Source organism: Tachypleus tridentatus, unplaced genomic scaffold, assembly GCF_004210375.1.
Source record: "Tachypleus tridentatus isolate NWPU-2018 unplaced genomic scaffold, ASM421037v1 Hic_cluster_2, whole genome shotgun sequence".
Classification (NCBI taxonomy): Eukaryota; Metazoa; Arthropoda; class Merostomata; order Xiphosura; family Limulidae; genus Tachypleus; species Tachypleus tridentatus.
In genome coordinates this window covers 50,783,448-50,801,632 of record NW_027467782.1, presented here as the reverse complement: position 1 = coordinate 50,801,632, position 18,185 = coordinate 50,783,448, and the positions used below count along the sequence as shown (strand labels likewise).

Genomic DNA, 18,185 nt, shown 5'->3' with positions numbered 1-18,185 from the left:
AAACAATTTATTCTAGTTAAGAACTTCACATGCTTGTTATAAACTTTCAACTTTAATGTATAATAATTTCAACAATATTTATACTATCTAGCATTAACAAAAATATTCAAATTCAAATTAATACGCAAGTAACACCACCATCTTTCTGAAGCAACACAGCAAATCTTTAAGATAAACAATATATTATTACATCACACAACAGAATACATCATACTTTAATATAACATTAATAGTAAAAAAATGTATCAAGTGGTTAAGATACACTAAAACTATCTTCTGAAAGATCTTTTCTTTTGATCTAAACTTTATAAAAATTCAAACAATACTTTGCTTTTTCTTCCTTTCAATTTAAAGAAACACTAAAACTGACAACATTTAGTATACACACAAAGAAAGACTGTAACTCTACAAAACACCTGGTTTCAAATTTTCTTGTCTACTACAGAACAAACAACAGCTGAAAATTAAACTGTGTACAATTACACAATAAAATAGTGTTGGTTGAGTCTCATAGTGTTTCACTTACTGTTTCACTCTGTCAGGAATGCAAACACTGTCCATTGGAATTATGATGGACAGATCTTTTAGGCTGTGCACAAACTCCAACTTCCTACTGAATTTAGAGCTGAAATCAAGATTTTTTTGGTTACAAATTGTTTGATATACAGAACAAAAAAGTTTCTATAAAAAAACAACACATTCTAAAATGTCTTTTTACTTCTTTAAAAGTTTCATGTATAACCAATGACCCTCCAGGTAAAAGTGAGTTTTTTACCAAGGTTCTATTCCTTTTATATTTAAACATTGTTACTTTCTGAGTTCATAAATAATGGTGTAATTTATAGAAGTGTACTAAAATTGGTAGGAAAGATGTCTAAAATTAGACATGGAAACTTTCGTTTAGTAATAACCTTGGTGAAACTGTATACAAGACAGTAACCACATGTTTGATCTGTAAAGAATTTACACAGAATGCTCAGAAATTTCATGTAAACCTGTACTTTTAATAATTATAGTGTTTATATTGTTATATAAACTGAATGACCCAAAAGTAAGTGCAGGTAGAGATGGGATATTGCCACAGAACACACATACATACATCTACATAGATCCAGAGGGTCCATCAAAAATTGTAAATTTTACATTAAAATAAACAAAAGAGGATAAAATCAGACTAAGACACATCAGTGTGAAGAAATAATCAGGTTTTATCTCCTTATTTAACACTTATATAAAGACTCTCTGATGAGTCTTAACAGTAACCATTTAAGAATAATAGAATATTTCTAAATGACTTCAGAGAAAACACAAGACAATGTACCTACATAAACAATAATACACCACCTTTTACTATAGTAGTACAGAAATAAGTTAACACTGTTGCAAAAAATTGACACATCTTCTTTTTGTAAGTTTACAGTAAATTTTGAAATGAGCTGACAGTTTGCTTGAGAACAAGTGAGTTACTAGTCTTTTTTGTCATTCATTTTTTATGCTTTATATTAAACTGGAATATTTAAGAATTATAAGAATTGTCTGAATGATGTTACTTTCTTTGAAACCATCACTCTACTGTGATCCTTGATCACTTACAAAAGTTGATCTTAGGTTTGGCTTTTCATATTTTATAGTGTTTTGAATGGAACATTTGTTTATCACATTCTAGACCAGTAAGTGAATGATTTCAGCTACCTGATAAAGGGTTTGATCATAAGGACAAGAGCTTTTACCCAGAATGTGGGATGAACAATGCACAATCTCTTCAAATTTTTTCTCAATCTATGAGGAAGAAAAAAAATACATAGCTCTGTAAATTTATCATAATATGTAATTTTATATAAAAAATTTCATCATATCATAACATTTGTTCAGTGTAGCATTAGTACAAAATCATATATCACAGATGTGTAAAAACCAACATTTTAGAAGCAGGCAATATGGTGCAATATTCTTTCAAGTTATTAGAAATGTATTCTAGAATTAAATATGTTAAAACTGTTATATGTAACATAAAATATTCAGTGTAAAATCAGATTAAAATACAGAGTAACGTAACTAGTTACGAACAAACACTTTATATACTTATTACATGACGGCTGTGCAAGTTTCTTTGTTGATGGTACAACCAGAGTTTTTGTGAAACACTTTTTGATAATTAACACAAGTGTTTAAAAGACATTCATTTTCACTTAAGAAGTTCTTATATTCTTAGCATGAATCCCAATCTATCCTTACAATTTATGTTTTCTGAAATGCTAGTAGTAACAGAATTCATATCTTTCACTGATAACAAAATAACAACCTCAACAAAGAGAAGACAGTTACACCAGCTTTAAACCATTATATAAATAATATTGGAGTTTTAAAGACTTATAATCTAAGCTTTCTCACTTATTACATAAATCAGTCCTTTATTTAAGATTGTAAATAATTATTAAGAAAGGACTGATTTCATTTGTTCAAATTGTAAGTATCATAAAATGTGCTAATCATTATTACAAATAACTATAAATATTTTCAGAATGTACAAAAAAAAAATTAAACTTGAAATATATATCACTTTTATATGGAATATCATTCATACTATAAATCATAAAACTCACTTTCTGTCAATCATATAGTAGCATCTTTTTAACCACCCAAATGTTGGCAAGCAGTTATGTTGAGTTGCTCCATGGAGATAGATCAGAACGTAGTCGTCAGCAACAAGTTCGTCCAAAGTTGTTACCAAGTACCTGAACAATAACAAAGTTTATCTATGGTTGTTACCAAGTAAATGAACAATAACAAAGTTTATCCATGGTTGTTACCAAGTAACTTAATAACAATAACAAGGTTTATCCATGGCTGTTACCAAGTAACTTAATAACAATAACAAGGTTTATCCATGGCTGTTACCAAGTAACTGAACAATAAAATAGTCTATCTATGGTTGTTACCAAGTTAGAGAACAATAACAAAGTTTATCCATGGTTGTTACCAAGTAACTGAACAATAAAATAGTTTATCCATGGTTGTTACCAAGTAACTGAACAATAACAAAGTTTATCCATGGTTGTTACCAAGTTAGAGAACAATAACAAAGTTTATCCATGGTTGTTACGAAGTAACTGAACAATAACAAAGTTTATCATGGTTGTTACCAAGTACCTGAACAATGTTTATTCAACACTGTCACAATATATCTTAATAACAATACAGAATTTTTAACAAATAGCATCCCTCCAGCCAAAGTTTGTGGGTACTGTTCAAAATGTCAGGATTAAAAAGTGAAACTTTACTTCAAACTTTTATAAATATATTTCAAAAGCTCTACAGTATAATTATTCTATGGATTTACGTTAGTTTGCATTAGATTACAGGAAAATTAATATTAATTACCTCAAATACAATATGCACATTCATTAGACTCATGGAACTTGAAAAAATAAAGCAGAGAATATGATGTGTGTGTTACAGATGATGCACATATCTCTTTTATATAGTCACATGAAACTTCAGAAAAATTAAATAAAGTGGCAAAACAGCATAAACTTTGTAATGGACCAAAAATTATAAGTAGATATTATGAATGTACTTTATAAAGTGAATAACACAATAAATAAACATGTCTTACCCAGGTTCCTGCAATTTAAAACAAAGACAAAACAATGATGTTGAACTTACATAAACAAGTTATCCATCACATAGTTGTAATCGTGTCGACTACGATCTGGAAGGTAGCAAGCACTAAATACAATGATAGCATTTCTAGTGGGCCCAAAATACCCTATTGTACAAAAGAGAAATAAAATAAGATAATTGTTGTTAGCAAGTAATTACTCCATGATAAACTAACATAGGAGATATGAGTGTATAATAAAATAATTATTGTTAGCAAGTAATTTCTACATAATAAAATAACCTGGGAAAATAATATAGTTATTGTTAGCAAGTAATTACTCCATAATAAATTAACATAGGAGATATGAGTGTATAATAAAATAATTATTGTTAGCAAGTAATTCCTACATAATAAAATAACCTGGGAGATACAACTGTAAAATTAAATAATTATTGTTAGTAATAAAACTGAACAAAGTAACAGCCTATAATATCCTGAATGTTTTTATGTATAAATTAAAGTTTCCTTCTCAACATCTTTAAAAAGTAAAATATGATAAAAAAACAACATTGGAAGATTCATGGTTATAATAAAACCAGTAAGATTCTGTAAGCATTCACTGAAAAAAATTAGTTATTTAGAAACACCTAAATATTTATTTAAAAATTTGGAAATGTAAACTATGAGTAATATGAAAGTGATACTTGGGAATGAATGGCAGAATATGTCATAGAGAGTACTTATAAATGTTCAGGATGGATTATAAATCACCAACGACAGTCAGGACAACACTTTTCTAATTATCATCTGGGTTTCATATTATTAGGTACTCATTACTAGCTACAGTCTGAATTACATATTACTAGCTACAGTACAGACTACATATTACTAGTTACAGATAGTGTGATAAAGCCTGAATTACATATTACTAGCTACAGTTTGGACTACATACTAGTAACAACAAGCTAGATTACACATTACTAACTACAGCACAGACTACATATTACTAGTTAAAGTTTGAACTACATATTACTAGCTAGAGTACAGATTACATATTACTAGTTACACTCTTTTACACATTACTAGTTAGGGTATGGACTACATATTACTAGTTAAAGTTTGAACTACATATTACTAGCTACAGTACAGACAACATGTTACTAGTTAGGGTATGGACTACATATTACTAGCTACAGTACAGACTACATGTTACTAGTTATAGTATGGACTACATGTTACTAGCTAGAGTTTGGATTACACATTACTAGCTACAGTACAGACCACACATTACTAGTTAGGGTATGGATTACATATTACTAACTACAGTCTGGATTACACATTACTAGCTACAGTTCAGACCACACATTACTAGTTAGGGTATGGATTACATATTACTAACTACAGTCTGGATTACACATTACTAGCTACAGTTCAGACTACATATTATTAGTTGCAGGCTGTATTACATATTACTAGTTGCAGTACAGAGTACATATTACTAGTTACAGTCTGTATTACACATTACTAGCTACACTACAGACTACATATTACTAGTTACACTCTGTATTGCATATTACTTGGTATAGTACAGACTACATATTACTAGTTACAGGTAGTGTGATAAGGTCTGGAGTACTTAGTAATAACTATTACCTGGACTAAGCTTTGCCGATTACAGCACATATAACTAATTAAAGGTTAAACTTAGCCATATGGAAGTTGTTAGATTTCTATGAGTTCATAATTACAGTCTTCTGAATATTCACCTCCATGAGATAAAACATTTTTGTAAGGTTGTATAACTTTCATGTCCACTTTCTTCTCAGCGCCACCTATCCAACAGCTACGTCACCATCGTTCCTCTTCCAGTTCTTCTGCAGCAGAAATTTCAGGAATTGGATCTATAATTTTGATTTCCTTTTCTTCGTCTAACAATAATAAAAAATTTCATTATGAATGGTGTACACAGTAATTATTACATATAAGTTCAAACTGAAAGATGATTCAGAGACCTAATCTTTATCTTGGAACTTGAAATAAACTAATCATTTTTAGAAATAGACCAAAGAACAGAAAAAATAAATATTCTTTCACTAACAAGAAAATATTTACTGTGTTTATTTAAACAATGCAGAAAAAAATCCCTAAATTAGTTCAAAAATAGTTATAACTTATGATAACTATTCAAAAAATAATAATTCTAATATTTCAAAGTTTTCAACTGTTGTTTAAGCCTAATGCACGTTTAACCAGAAACTGTTAAATCAAGCTGCTAGATTAATCCTTTGGATGTTATAATTGGATTTATTTGATTTGACATTTATAGCTGTTTGATGCAACAAGAAAATTTACCCTACAGTGTCATAAAAACCTTTTCTCATAGTGCTGCGACAATTGGGTTAATCACATATCCTTAAATTTCTCACTTTAATAATGCATGTGCATACAACATTGACCAAAAGCACAAATAAATGATTGAGGATCAGCTGCCAATCTCCAATTTTTTTGGGCACAACAAATAAATGGGAATGAAATCTGGAAAGAACAGAATCAGCTCTCTCTACAACTCCATTAACCAATAATTCTCTGACATCCTTGGAATATAGATCCATACTCTGCAGATCTGTTGGGGTGGTGGTGGAATACAACTGTTGGGAGGATAATGGAGGTGGAGAAGTGAGCTGAACAACCAAGTCTGGCACCAGAACCTGAAGTACTCATGGATCTGTGATGGAAGAATTTCAGATGATCAGAAAATATTGTCATTTTGCTCTCACAGACCTCATTACATAGGGTAGTCACTGATGCCATTGATGGCAGTCCACCTGAGTGAAGGACCCTCAAAGATAAGGATAGAATATTTTCTAAGTACAAACAGATCAAGGAGAATAAGCCAGAGACTGAGGCACATGACAAGCAGTCAAAACACAACTTTCAGCAAGAGTCAAAAAGAGCCTAGAGTCCAATAATGACAATGAAGAATGCTAATGGACAACATTGATTTGTGATTCCAATGGCTCTGGGATGCCTGCAAACATCAAGAGATAAAGAAAAGGAGCCTCACATAACTCACATAGGACTATAATAGGCAAACAAACTCCCTCTAACAAGGCATCTCTACCAAATAAATACCTACAACATACCAGCCAGGAAAGAAAAGAAAGAGAAGCTGACAATCTTACCACAGTAGAACTCAGCAAAGGATCCAATTTACTTTCAATCTGATGTGAGGAATGCTGACAGAATTCTGACAAAATCTGGAGGAAAGATAAATATTTCAGAACAGTAGTAAAAGCAAATGAACCAAATTAAAACTGTGATCTGTTCAAAGTGATCAGAGAGGCAGTCTAGGACCACAGATATCCAAAAGAAGATCAAGTCTTTGGGAATCTAAATATACATCCTCCTGGCAATGATAAGCCAAAGCATGCTGTTCAGACAAATGTGGTTAAAAAGGCATAGCTATCCTGTCACGTAATTGAGCAGTAAAATCTCCCAGGATGAACAGCAATATCAGGTGAAAAAAAAAACAACTAAGTAGTCACCCTCAGACCCTTCAGCCATTAAGGAAGGAATAGATATAAAGGCAACTGGAAAAAATCCTGAAACCTCACAAACCAAATTGACTAACTGATGAAATTGCTCAGAAGGTGACCAATTCAAATTGGTTTCATGAGAAGCCAACCTAATAAATGAAAATGTTGGAAAAGGAGAGTCCAAATTCTCTCCAGATTGTTCTGGATCCTTAACAAAAGCAGCCTGCCTTAGAATCCCCTGTTTCAATTCCATGACAAATTAGATTATGGACAGCCTCAAATGAGAGTGATATCACTGATATATCTACTGATATTTCAACAAATGGAAAAGATCTGATGACAAAACTGTACATTTGTCCTTTTAATTATTAATAGTTTGTGTTTATAAATATTGTAGAAGCTTTATTAATAAAGATATACAAACTAAAATGATAAAACAGAATGCATGTACATCATGTGAAAATTAATTAAATTTCAAATATAACTCCATAAAACATTGTATGATACCTTTACTGAAAGTGGTAAAATAAAATAATTTTATTTTTGTTGGAAGGACAAGACTGTAACATAACAAATGAATATCTGGTAATATATTCATAATAATTTACAATAAGTAAATAAAATGTTACTTATGATAATTTAGTACATTACCTTCAAATATATTTTCATCCAGGTCATCAGGTGTTTCAAGGTCATCCACTGGGGACATTGGATCAGCATCACTCTTATTACTGGTGGATGAAAAACTCTTTTGGTCTTCATCATTCCCAGCTACAATGTCCAGGTAACGGAAGGCAATTTTTTTTCTTTTAAAGGTGTTATCATCAAATGTCAAACTTGATGGTCGGTCTGAAAGCACAAAATCTTTAGAAAATTCCATTTGTTCAGCCAATCAGGAGTACAGCACACAGTGAGAAAAAATAGTTTTACAATAACATGGTAAATATTTATGTCTCATAGTGGTTGATGATTGTGTAGCTTTATTTTAAATGTGTATATACTGTAAATACACACATGAAAATAACTAGTCTTTTATATGAAATAAACTAGTCTTCTATATCAAATAAACTACAGTCTTCTATATCAAATAAACTACAAAGTGTTATTTCTCCACCAGCAACAGTAAATAAAGACATAGCTTATTCCATTTCAAACACAGTGCATGTTTATTAGGTGTTATAATGCATGCTTTACGAACATGTTAGTTAAATTATCACCCAACATAATACTATTTCAAATTGTGTAAAGAAAGTAAAAATAAAAATACCAAATAACTTGACTGAAAGTAATCCATCATCACCATTACAGACAAAAGTCATAATTCCTGTGGAACTCAACAAACCTGACTGTTCTATTCCACAAGCATCTGCCCCATCATAACGACTACTTTCTTTCAAACTTGTGCTACTACCAGTGATTCTTTCTCCAGTGTCATAAATAGCTTCTAGGTTAGAGTTCAGTATACTTTCGGGTTCTTTGGCCCCAGAACTACACGTATAATTACCTTTCACATTTTTCTCTTCATAAAACTTCAAACCTGTATTAGTTTCACCGGCATCTCTGGAACTTGCACCATAGGTTTCTTTATGTGCTTGTGAGGCCACTAGTAAAGATGTTAAACTTCCATCAGGATTGACAACAGTTACTTTAGAACTGTGATGCTTTCTTTCTTTCATAGCATCTTCTTCCAGTAGACCAACCTCCAGAACAAGAGATGTTTTTGGATAGTTTACTGGAAGTGAACAATCTTCTTCATCATACTTTCTACTATTCTCCTCTTTAAAGAACTGGTACTTATCTGTTGAAGATGAAGTGTCTTTTTGTTCATTGGAACATTGAATACAATTATCTCTTTCTGATAAATCTTTAAAAGAAAAATCTTTATCTTTGACCAATTCTGTATTTTGGCAATCAGTTACTTCACCTGTAGGACAAATGGTGACATTGTTTTCAGTTAATTGTTTATTTACAAAACATGTTTCTTTTGAAACTTCCATATTTTCTACTCCAACATTTAGATGAACATTTTTAACTTCTGCTGGTTCCACATTCACATTTGTATCTTCAACTACAACACTGTTTAATTCTTCACTACTTGGTTTTTCATTGAAGTTTCCAGACATCATCTCAGAATGGGCCAAAGAGAGAACCTCAATTACTTCATCTTTAATAAATTTACAATAAACATTGGTGTGTGACAGAATCTCTTCAATTTCCACTGGGCTGAGAATATCTTGTAGTCGGCCACTTAACGTATAAATATCCTTGATTCTTTCTTGATCAAAACATGTTTTAAGTTTCTGTAGAAGACACACATCTGGAGCTTCATCTCCAGCTATTCCATCTGACACAAGGCTATCAAAGGTTTCTTCACTAATAGTGAAAACATCATATGGACTTGTGGATTTTATTCTGTTACAAACTGTGTCCTCAAACAATGGTGTTGAAGAAATTTGGTTTTGATGGTGACTATGGACCATTTCTGGCACAAAAGGTGAGTCAAAAGACAGTCCTGATATCTCTGTAGACAAGCTTTGATCGAAGCCCAATGTATCATTGGAAAAACTCTGATCTGTTGATGGCATGTCACTTATACTGGGAAACATACTGAAGGGCTCAGGGTTGGAATTAATATGGAGAGATTGCATTTCTTTGGAACCAAAAACATTTATACTATCTGTCCCAAAATCCTTATGTTCTATACTGTCAGGAGGTGTACTTATATGTGATGCCATTAAATTATCTTCAAAGTAATCCTCTGTGTTAAGTGAAAATCCCTCACAATGGGTACTATCCTCAGTCATAAGTGAAGAATCTTCTGAAAAACAGTAGCATGCAGTTTATAACATAATAAATAAAATTATGATAAAAAGGCTTAACATGCAAAACATAAATAACTAATGAGCATATCAATAAAGAACAATCCAAATAAAGATAAACATGCATATATAGATGAAATAATTAAATCTATCAGAGATATAGATGTAGGAAACCAAGAAAATAATCATATAAACATTTAACAAACAAATACAACAACAACAAATATAAAAATATAACATGCACAACAACAAATATAAAGTGTTTTTACCAACACTCAACATGTAGACACAAATACAATATTCATCAAAATACGGTTTAACAAACTTGTTGAGAGATACAAGATTTTACAGCTACATAAAATAAAAACTGTCCTGCATCACAAAAAAATGTGAAAACCTCAAAAAATAACAAATTTGATTTATGCAAAATTTATATATACAAGCAGTAATAAATCCAAAGTTTTTAAGATACTAAGAATGACATGCATTATACAGGTCAATAAGTCAAAAATGGCACATATTTTATACATCAGATAATCCTTAAATAGCATACGTTGTATAAATAAGATATTTTTAGAATAACATGTATCAAATCTGTTTAAAGGATTTTTCTGCTATTTTAAATCAATACCTTCAAAATTGGAAATTTTTACATAATTCTGCAGATAATTGAAAAAGCTGGTAGAAACAAAAGTTAAAACAGAAGAACAGTCATGGTTCAGAGGTTATAACTGTAATCACAGTTTTCTTCTATCAACGAGAAAATAAAACTTAAACTGTTCTTTATCTAATGATTTAGATTGTAAAAGTATATCCTCTTCAAGAGGCTTTGCTAGACCAAGAACTATTATAAAATATATTCTAAGTCTTAAACACATTCCACTGGAATCATGAATAATTACATTAATTTTGCAATACAGTAAAATTCCATGCATTATGTAGTTTGATGGACTATCAACTGAAAACTGGTAGGCTTAGTTTACACAGACAGAGCTATCACTGATAACATGTTTATACAGTTTGTTATACTTTTTCTTGTATTTAGTCTAATATGACTGACAACATGGTGTTGGTAGGCCTAGTTTACACAGACAGTGCTGTTACTGATAACATGTTGATACAGTTTGTTATACTCTTCCTTGTATTTAGTCTAATATGACTGACAACATGGTGTTGGTAGGCCTAGTGTACACAGATAACAGTGCTGTTACTGATAACATGTTGATACAGTTTGTTATACTCTTCCTTGTATTTAGTCTAATATGACTGACAACATGGTGTTGGTAGGCCTAGTTTACACAGACAGTACTATCACTGATAACACGTTTATACAGTTTGTTATAATCTTCCTTGTATTTATTTTAATATGACTGACAACATGGTGTTGGTAGGCCTAGTTTACACAGACAGTACTATCACTGATAACATGTTTATACAGTTTGTTATACTTTTTCTTCTTTCTATGGTATTTTGCTGTTGTGACAAATTTTTTACAATGTTCTTCATATGGTGTAAAACGTAACTTTTACACAAACCTTTCACTTGCATGTTATGAAAAACTTAATATTGATAGAAACATATGAGATGAAACACTATATAGTTACAAGCATTGTGCATGTATATATTAGATAACCAAGGAATAAGAAGCAGTACATATAGACATGTAAACAAACACTCACCACAAACACTTCACAAAATTCACAGGTATAAAATAAACTTCCCAAGTTAATTAATGAAATAATTCAGTCATTAGTATTGTACATTTCAACTAAATAAAGTACATAGTGAAAATACACTAAAAGTTAAATGTCATAATTTAAGACAAAATAAATATCGGTTTCTTTTAGAAGTTACATACGTTACTATGAAACGTTTACAAACCTAAAGGCTATCAACAAACAATGATAATTAGAAAAGCATACATACTATAGTTGAAAAGCAATACTTATTTTAGCACTGTTATCAATTAATAGACAACTGAAAAGTAAGCACATGTTTAAATATTTAAGTTCACTACCATTTCTTGAGTTTTCTGATCCTAACATCTTCACTTGCTCATCATCCTGTGAAAAAATATTTATTACAAATTTACCACACTGAAAGGTACAAAAACCCTATCTAAAATGTAACAATTCTTATTCTATTTGTTAGGATGGTAAGTTTAGAAGATTCATTTTCACAGTAACAAATACAACATTTCTTAATTCTTACAATGTACATTTCACTGAAACAAAAATAAACTTTTAAGCATATGATTTTAAACTTGAAAATGTTTCATTTCTGGCTTAAAATGGAAACTTTGACAGTTTCCTTGAAATCAACCATTTTAAATCAAATAGAGCTAATACAAGCTCACGAAAAATGTTAGATAAATAAAACATCTTAAAAACCTTAGAATAAAAAACATTACAAAATAAATTGGTATAGCTATTAAAATTAAATCCAGTTATTCATAAATGCAGTTTTTATAATAAAAAAAATGAAAAAAAAAAGGACATACAGAAGAGATTACTGTACCACAAGGTTTAAAACCAATATTAGATGTCATTTTAGATCCAATCATTTCTTTTATTCACTAACATTTGCTTAAAATTGTGTCGATGAATATAGAAATATTATTATAAGTAATAAATACAGTGTGTGATTAAAGTGTGTTAAAATATATGTGACAAAAAGTTTTAACTGTAATGAACACAATGACAGCACACAACATCAAGTAAACCTTAGTGTTTGATTTATGATATTAAAACTACTTAAGGAAATGGATATAAAATACAAATATCATGGGATTTCTTCCCTTCTAATGTAAGGATATGAGTACAGTAGCATACTGATAGTGTACACAGTTTCAGAAAGAACCATAAAAGTACAAGCACTTACACTGTTCCAGTCGTTTATACAGCAATTTACAAGCAAACTTATAATGTAATTAATACAATATTTCAAACTTGTATTTCATGTATAAATAATGAATAGTACCTATAACAGACTTATTACAATAAATTATCTATAAGAAAATTACCAAAAAATATTCTACTTCTTAGTTAGATCATTCTGTAATTGGAAAACTAAAATTACCATATTATTAGTGTTATTTTTAAACTACCATAAATTACCATATTTTCAGTATTCTTTTTAAACTTCTCTCTGACCAGACTCAGATGTTGGGGGCTGTCAGGAAATTCCACAGTTTCTGAAGGGTAGATATAAGGATGAATATCACAATCATTTCTCTTATCCTTGCTACTGTCAGTTGTTTTATTATATGAATATTTCTGTCCAATATCTTCTTTTTCTGTACCTCTGAAAGAACATACAGTGTTGTTATATCTACCATAACGTTACTTGAATGAGCATATAGTGATATTGTATCTATCATTACTGTCACTGAATGAACATAGTGATATTACATCTATCATAACTCACCTTGAATGAACATAGTGATATTATTTCTATAATAACTCTCCTTGAATGAACATACAGTGATATTATTTCTATCATAAGTCTCATTGAATGAACATAGTACTACTATGTCTATCATAACACTCCTTGAATGAACATACAGTAATATTATTTCTATCATAACTCTCGTTGAATGAAATTAGTTATTATATCTATCGTAACTCTCCTTGTATGAAAATAGTGTTATTATATCTATCATAACTCTCCTTTAATGAACATATAGTGATATTTTATCTATGATAATGTTCCTTGAATAAACTTAGTGATATTATATCATAACATTCCTTGAATGAACAGTGATATTATATCTATCATAACTCTCCTCGTATGAAGTATTATTACATGTATTGTAAATCTCCTTGAATTAATATATAGTCTTATTAGATCTATCATAATGCTCCTTCAAAAAACATAGTGATATTATGTCTATCATAACTCACACTGAATGAACATAGTGTTATTATATCATAACTGTCCTTGAATGAACAGTGATATTTATATCTATGATAATGTTCCTTGAATACACACAGTGATTTTATATTATAATGTTCCTCAAATGAACATACAGAGATATTAGATTTATTATAACTCTCCTTGAATGAGCATAGTCTCATTATGTCTATTATAACTCTCCTAGAATGAACATAATACTATTAGATCTATCGTAACTCTTGTTGAATGAACATAGTGTTATTATGTCTATCATAACACTCGAGTGAACATACAGAATATTATTTCTATCATAACTCTCGTTGAATGAACATAGTGTTATTATTTTTATATGCAAAAACAACTCTTTTAGGTTCAGAAAATATTTTACATAGAAGAGCGAACAACGTTTCGACCTTCTTCGGTCATTGTCAGGTTCACAAAGAAAGAGGTAACTGACCGGAAGCTGACCACATATTTGAAAGGGGTTGTGTAACTGAGTGTCGAAATGTAGAGGGCAGTATTAGATGTTTGAATATATAATTTTATTTATTTTATTATATTAATATAGGTATAAAGGCCTTCCTATATATTGGTTTATTTTGGGTTTAAGTTGTTCTATAAGTAAGGCTTCTTTAATTTTGCGTTTGTTTACGTTTGTTTACAGAAGTTCCAACCACTGAAGCCTGCAAGATAGCCTTAGAACTCTATATCCGAGACCCTAACCCAACTATAGAAATTCCCAGTAACCAGTTAGCAACCCTCATAGAATTCACCACGATAAAGACAAACTTCATGTTCAACAACCACAACTATATGCAAACAAATGGCCTAAGCATGGGCAACCCAGTATCACCAGTTCTAGCCAATATTTTTATGACACAAGTTGAAACACAAGCAATTAACACAGCATTACATCCACCACTATACTGGTACAGATATGTAGATGACACGGTTGCGGGATTCACATCTACAGAACACATACTTAATTTTTTCAATCACATTAACTCTATACATCCCAACATTAACTTCACATGTGAACAGGAAGAAAGCAATCAAATATCATTTCTTAACCTCAGAATTACAAGAACTGACACACAATTCAAAACAGAAGTCCACCTAAAAATCACCCATACTGGACTATACATTCCTTGGGACTCAGCACATGAAACAAAACAAAAACTCAACATACTAAGAAACCAAATAAACACAGCCATAAAACTATGCTCACCAGATAAAATTAACGATGAATTAGACAAAATAAAACAATACTTCATCAACATCAATAAGTTTCCTCCACAAACCGTAGAAAACATTATACGCACACACCTAGACAGAAAGCAAATTCAACCAACTAAAGTAAATATATCTCACGAGTCAAAAAACCACAAAACCATATACTGCTGTATACCATATATTCCTGACATCAGCAAACAAATAACCAACATTTGGCAAAATTAGTAACAAAATATGACATTCCAGTTAATTCCAAATTTATTCAAAACCAGGCACAAAACTGAGGTCTATACTATGTAAAACTACACTGACAAACACCACACCAACATTATTTATAAAATACAATGTGATAACTGCCACGACTTCTATATTGGAGAAACAAGTAGAAAAATGGAAACCAGATTCAAAGAACATAAAAAAGTCACCTTCACACGTTTTCGAACACTGCAAGTCAAATAAACACAACATAACCATAGAAAACACTCAAATACTAAATAAAGAAACAAACATAAACAAACGCAAAATTAAAGAAGCCTTACTTATACAACAACTTAAACCCAAAATAAACCAATATAAAGGAATGCCTTTATACCTATATTAATATAATAAAATAAATAAAATTATATATTCAAACATCTAATACCGCCCTCTACATTTCGACACTCAGTTACACAACCCCTTTCAAACATGTGGTCAGCTTCCGACCAGTTACCTCTTTCTTTGTGAACCTGACGATGACCGAAGAAGGTCGAAACGTTGTTCGCTCTTCTAAGTAAAATATTTTCTCAACCTAAACGAGCCATTTTTGCACATAAATTTCTCAACAAGTGGGTTTCTCGACATCACTGATAGTGTTATTATGTCTATCATAACACTCCTTGAATGAACATACAGTAATATTATTTCTATCATAACTCTCGTTGAATGAACATAGTGTTATTATGTCTATCATAACTCTCGTTGAATGAACATAGTCTCATTATATCTATCATAACTCACATTGAATGAACAGTCTTATATACATATATATCATAAGTCTCCTTCATTGAACATACAGTGATATTATATGTATCATAACTCTCCTTGAAAGAACACACAATCCTAATAGATCTATCATAATTCTCTGTGAATAAACATATAGTCTATTGAACTCTGTAATAGTTCTTGCAACATCAGGGAAAAAAGAGGAAGCAAACTTATGTTAGAGAAGGTAATTGGGACATCTGACCTGATACATCTGCTGGAAACCAAGCTTCAAGACAATGCTGAATTTGATCTGGGATGATGGACTTTGGATAGACTGTTAGGCAATAGTAGACTAGCCATCACTAGGAGGATATGTAGCACTATTATAGTGGAATGTCTGGATGACCAAGAATACAACACCCACAACAGGAAGGTCCAGTTAGTGAGAGTGTCTGACCCCAAACTACCCAGCCCACTCATCATGGCCTATGACTGTGCACCAAGTGGTAAAGAGTAGGAAATTCATTCAGGGCTTGAGCTTCAATTATAGCCCATTTGTCATTTTGGGAGACTTCAATTCATGCCACACCACCTGGGGTTTCTCAGGCTGTAACAAAAATAGCCTAGAACTGTTTCAGGCCCTTGCTGAGTTAAATCTTTGCCTCCTCAACACTGAAGAACCTACAAGGCTTGCAGAGGAATATTAAGACCCTGATACTGTGATTGACCTGGCACTGATAAATGCAGATGCCAGGGATTTGGTCATTTGGAGGAGCTACCGAGTTGGGATTGACTACTTCATGTGTGAGTTATGCTTCTTTTACCAGGTCCATCATGTCACTCCTTCAAGGAAGAATGCTTTGTACAGTCAGAGGGACAAAACCAGGATTTGGGCTACTGTCAAGAACAGGATCAGGAAAGAGAAACCTCCAAGAACCATAATCACATACAAGAATGCTCTAAACTGGTGGAATCCTGAAGTGGATGCAGCCTGCAAAGAAAATAACAGAAAAGAAAGACTTTGAGCAATATTTCTGAAAACCATGCTACTTCAAGGTTCAAGAGAACTGCATCTAGAACCATCAGAGCACAATGGGATAGGTTATGTGATAAGTCCAACCTCAACACCAGGGAGTTTTGGAGGTTCCATAACAAGCTGAAAGCTCGAAGGTCTTCTGGAAGAACCACTTTGTACAGCGACTCTGGACAAGTACTACTCACCAAAGAGGACCAAGGAAAAGCCTTTCTTGCTAGATTCATCAATCAAAGTAGTCACAATAACCAGGATAACAGGATAGTGGTCAGGAATCAAATTAAAGAGATGGTTAAGTTGAGTGAGTCCATGCAGTGCTTCAACATGGAAAGTATGATGGATGCCATCAGGACCAGCAAGGAAGGACCACCCAGACCAGATAGCATCACTGTGAAGAATGTTAAAGACCTGCCACCAGAGGTGATCCAGAGCTTAGCAAAGACTTATGAACAGAGCTGGAAGTCAGGAGTCATCCCAGAAGTCTGGACAGATGCTTTCATAAGTGCTGTGCTAAAGCCAGGAAAAGAAGTACTCTTTCACTGCTGAACCATCCAACCAACAAAGATGTTCTCTACACCACACAAGATTTGAAGTAACATCTAGGTCGCATCTAAGAGGAAGTCATGGCTTGAAATAGCTGCATTGGAAAGATCTGCAATTCATATTCCCTTTCCAACCAACCTACATGGCTTTGATCTGCAGAAGAAGAATGGCCATGCCAACCTGCAGTGATTGTCAAGTTCAAAAGAGATTGTAGAGAGTTGCCGCAAGGTGCAGCAGAAGTGGCATGCCAGGAGATGTTCCAGTAACTTGGCCAGAAGGGTTGGTTGGTTGATTTAGTATTTTATGGCACAAAGCAGCTAGGCTATCTGTGCCAAACGTCTGGTAAAAAGGTAAAAGTAAATTCAGTAAAATTCATAAAAGGAAATTAAGGTAAAACAAAACAAAGTTAAAAAATAGCATAAAACCAATGTTTACATGTAGTCTACAACATCAAGAGAAAACTACAGTTATTCAAGTTGTAAAGGACTTTCTGTAGCTTGACTGTAATAATTATAACTCACCAGGAAGACAAACAGGTAAGTACAAAAACCACTATC

General features: G+C 31.8%; 1 protein-coding gene across 4 annotated transcripts in view; it reads right to left on the bottom strand.

Moving 5' to 3' along the window:
• Positions 1 to 3,666: 3,666 nt before the first annotated feature.
• The window catches only part of LOC143243333 (uncharacterized), a 32,356-nt gene continuing 17,837 nt past the window's right edge, over positions 3,667 to 18,185 (bottom strand). For 2 of the 4 annotated variants that reach the window (XM_076487181.1, XM_076487179.1), the window contains exons 4-9: positions 13,076 to 13,262; positions 11,977 to 12,022; positions 8,483 to 9,958; positions 7,792 to 7,989; positions 5,371 to 5,532; positions 3,667 to 3,769 (exon numbers count right to left, since the gene is read on the bottom strand). In XM_076487181.1, coding sequence (XP_076343296.1) covers positions 5,453 to 5,532; positions 7,792 to 7,989; positions 8,483 to 9,958; positions 11,977 to 12,022; positions 13,076 to 13,262 — 1,987 coding nt within the window. In that variant the 3' untranslated portion in view covers positions 3,667 to 3,769; positions 5,371 to 5,452. The remainder of the gene's footprint in view (positions 3,770 to 5,370; positions 5,533 to 7,791; positions 7,990 to 8,482; positions 9,959 to 11,976; positions 12,023 to 13,075; positions 13,263 to 18,185) is intronic. The other 2 variants (XM_076487182.1, XM_076487180.1) reach the window with 2 other exon arrangements.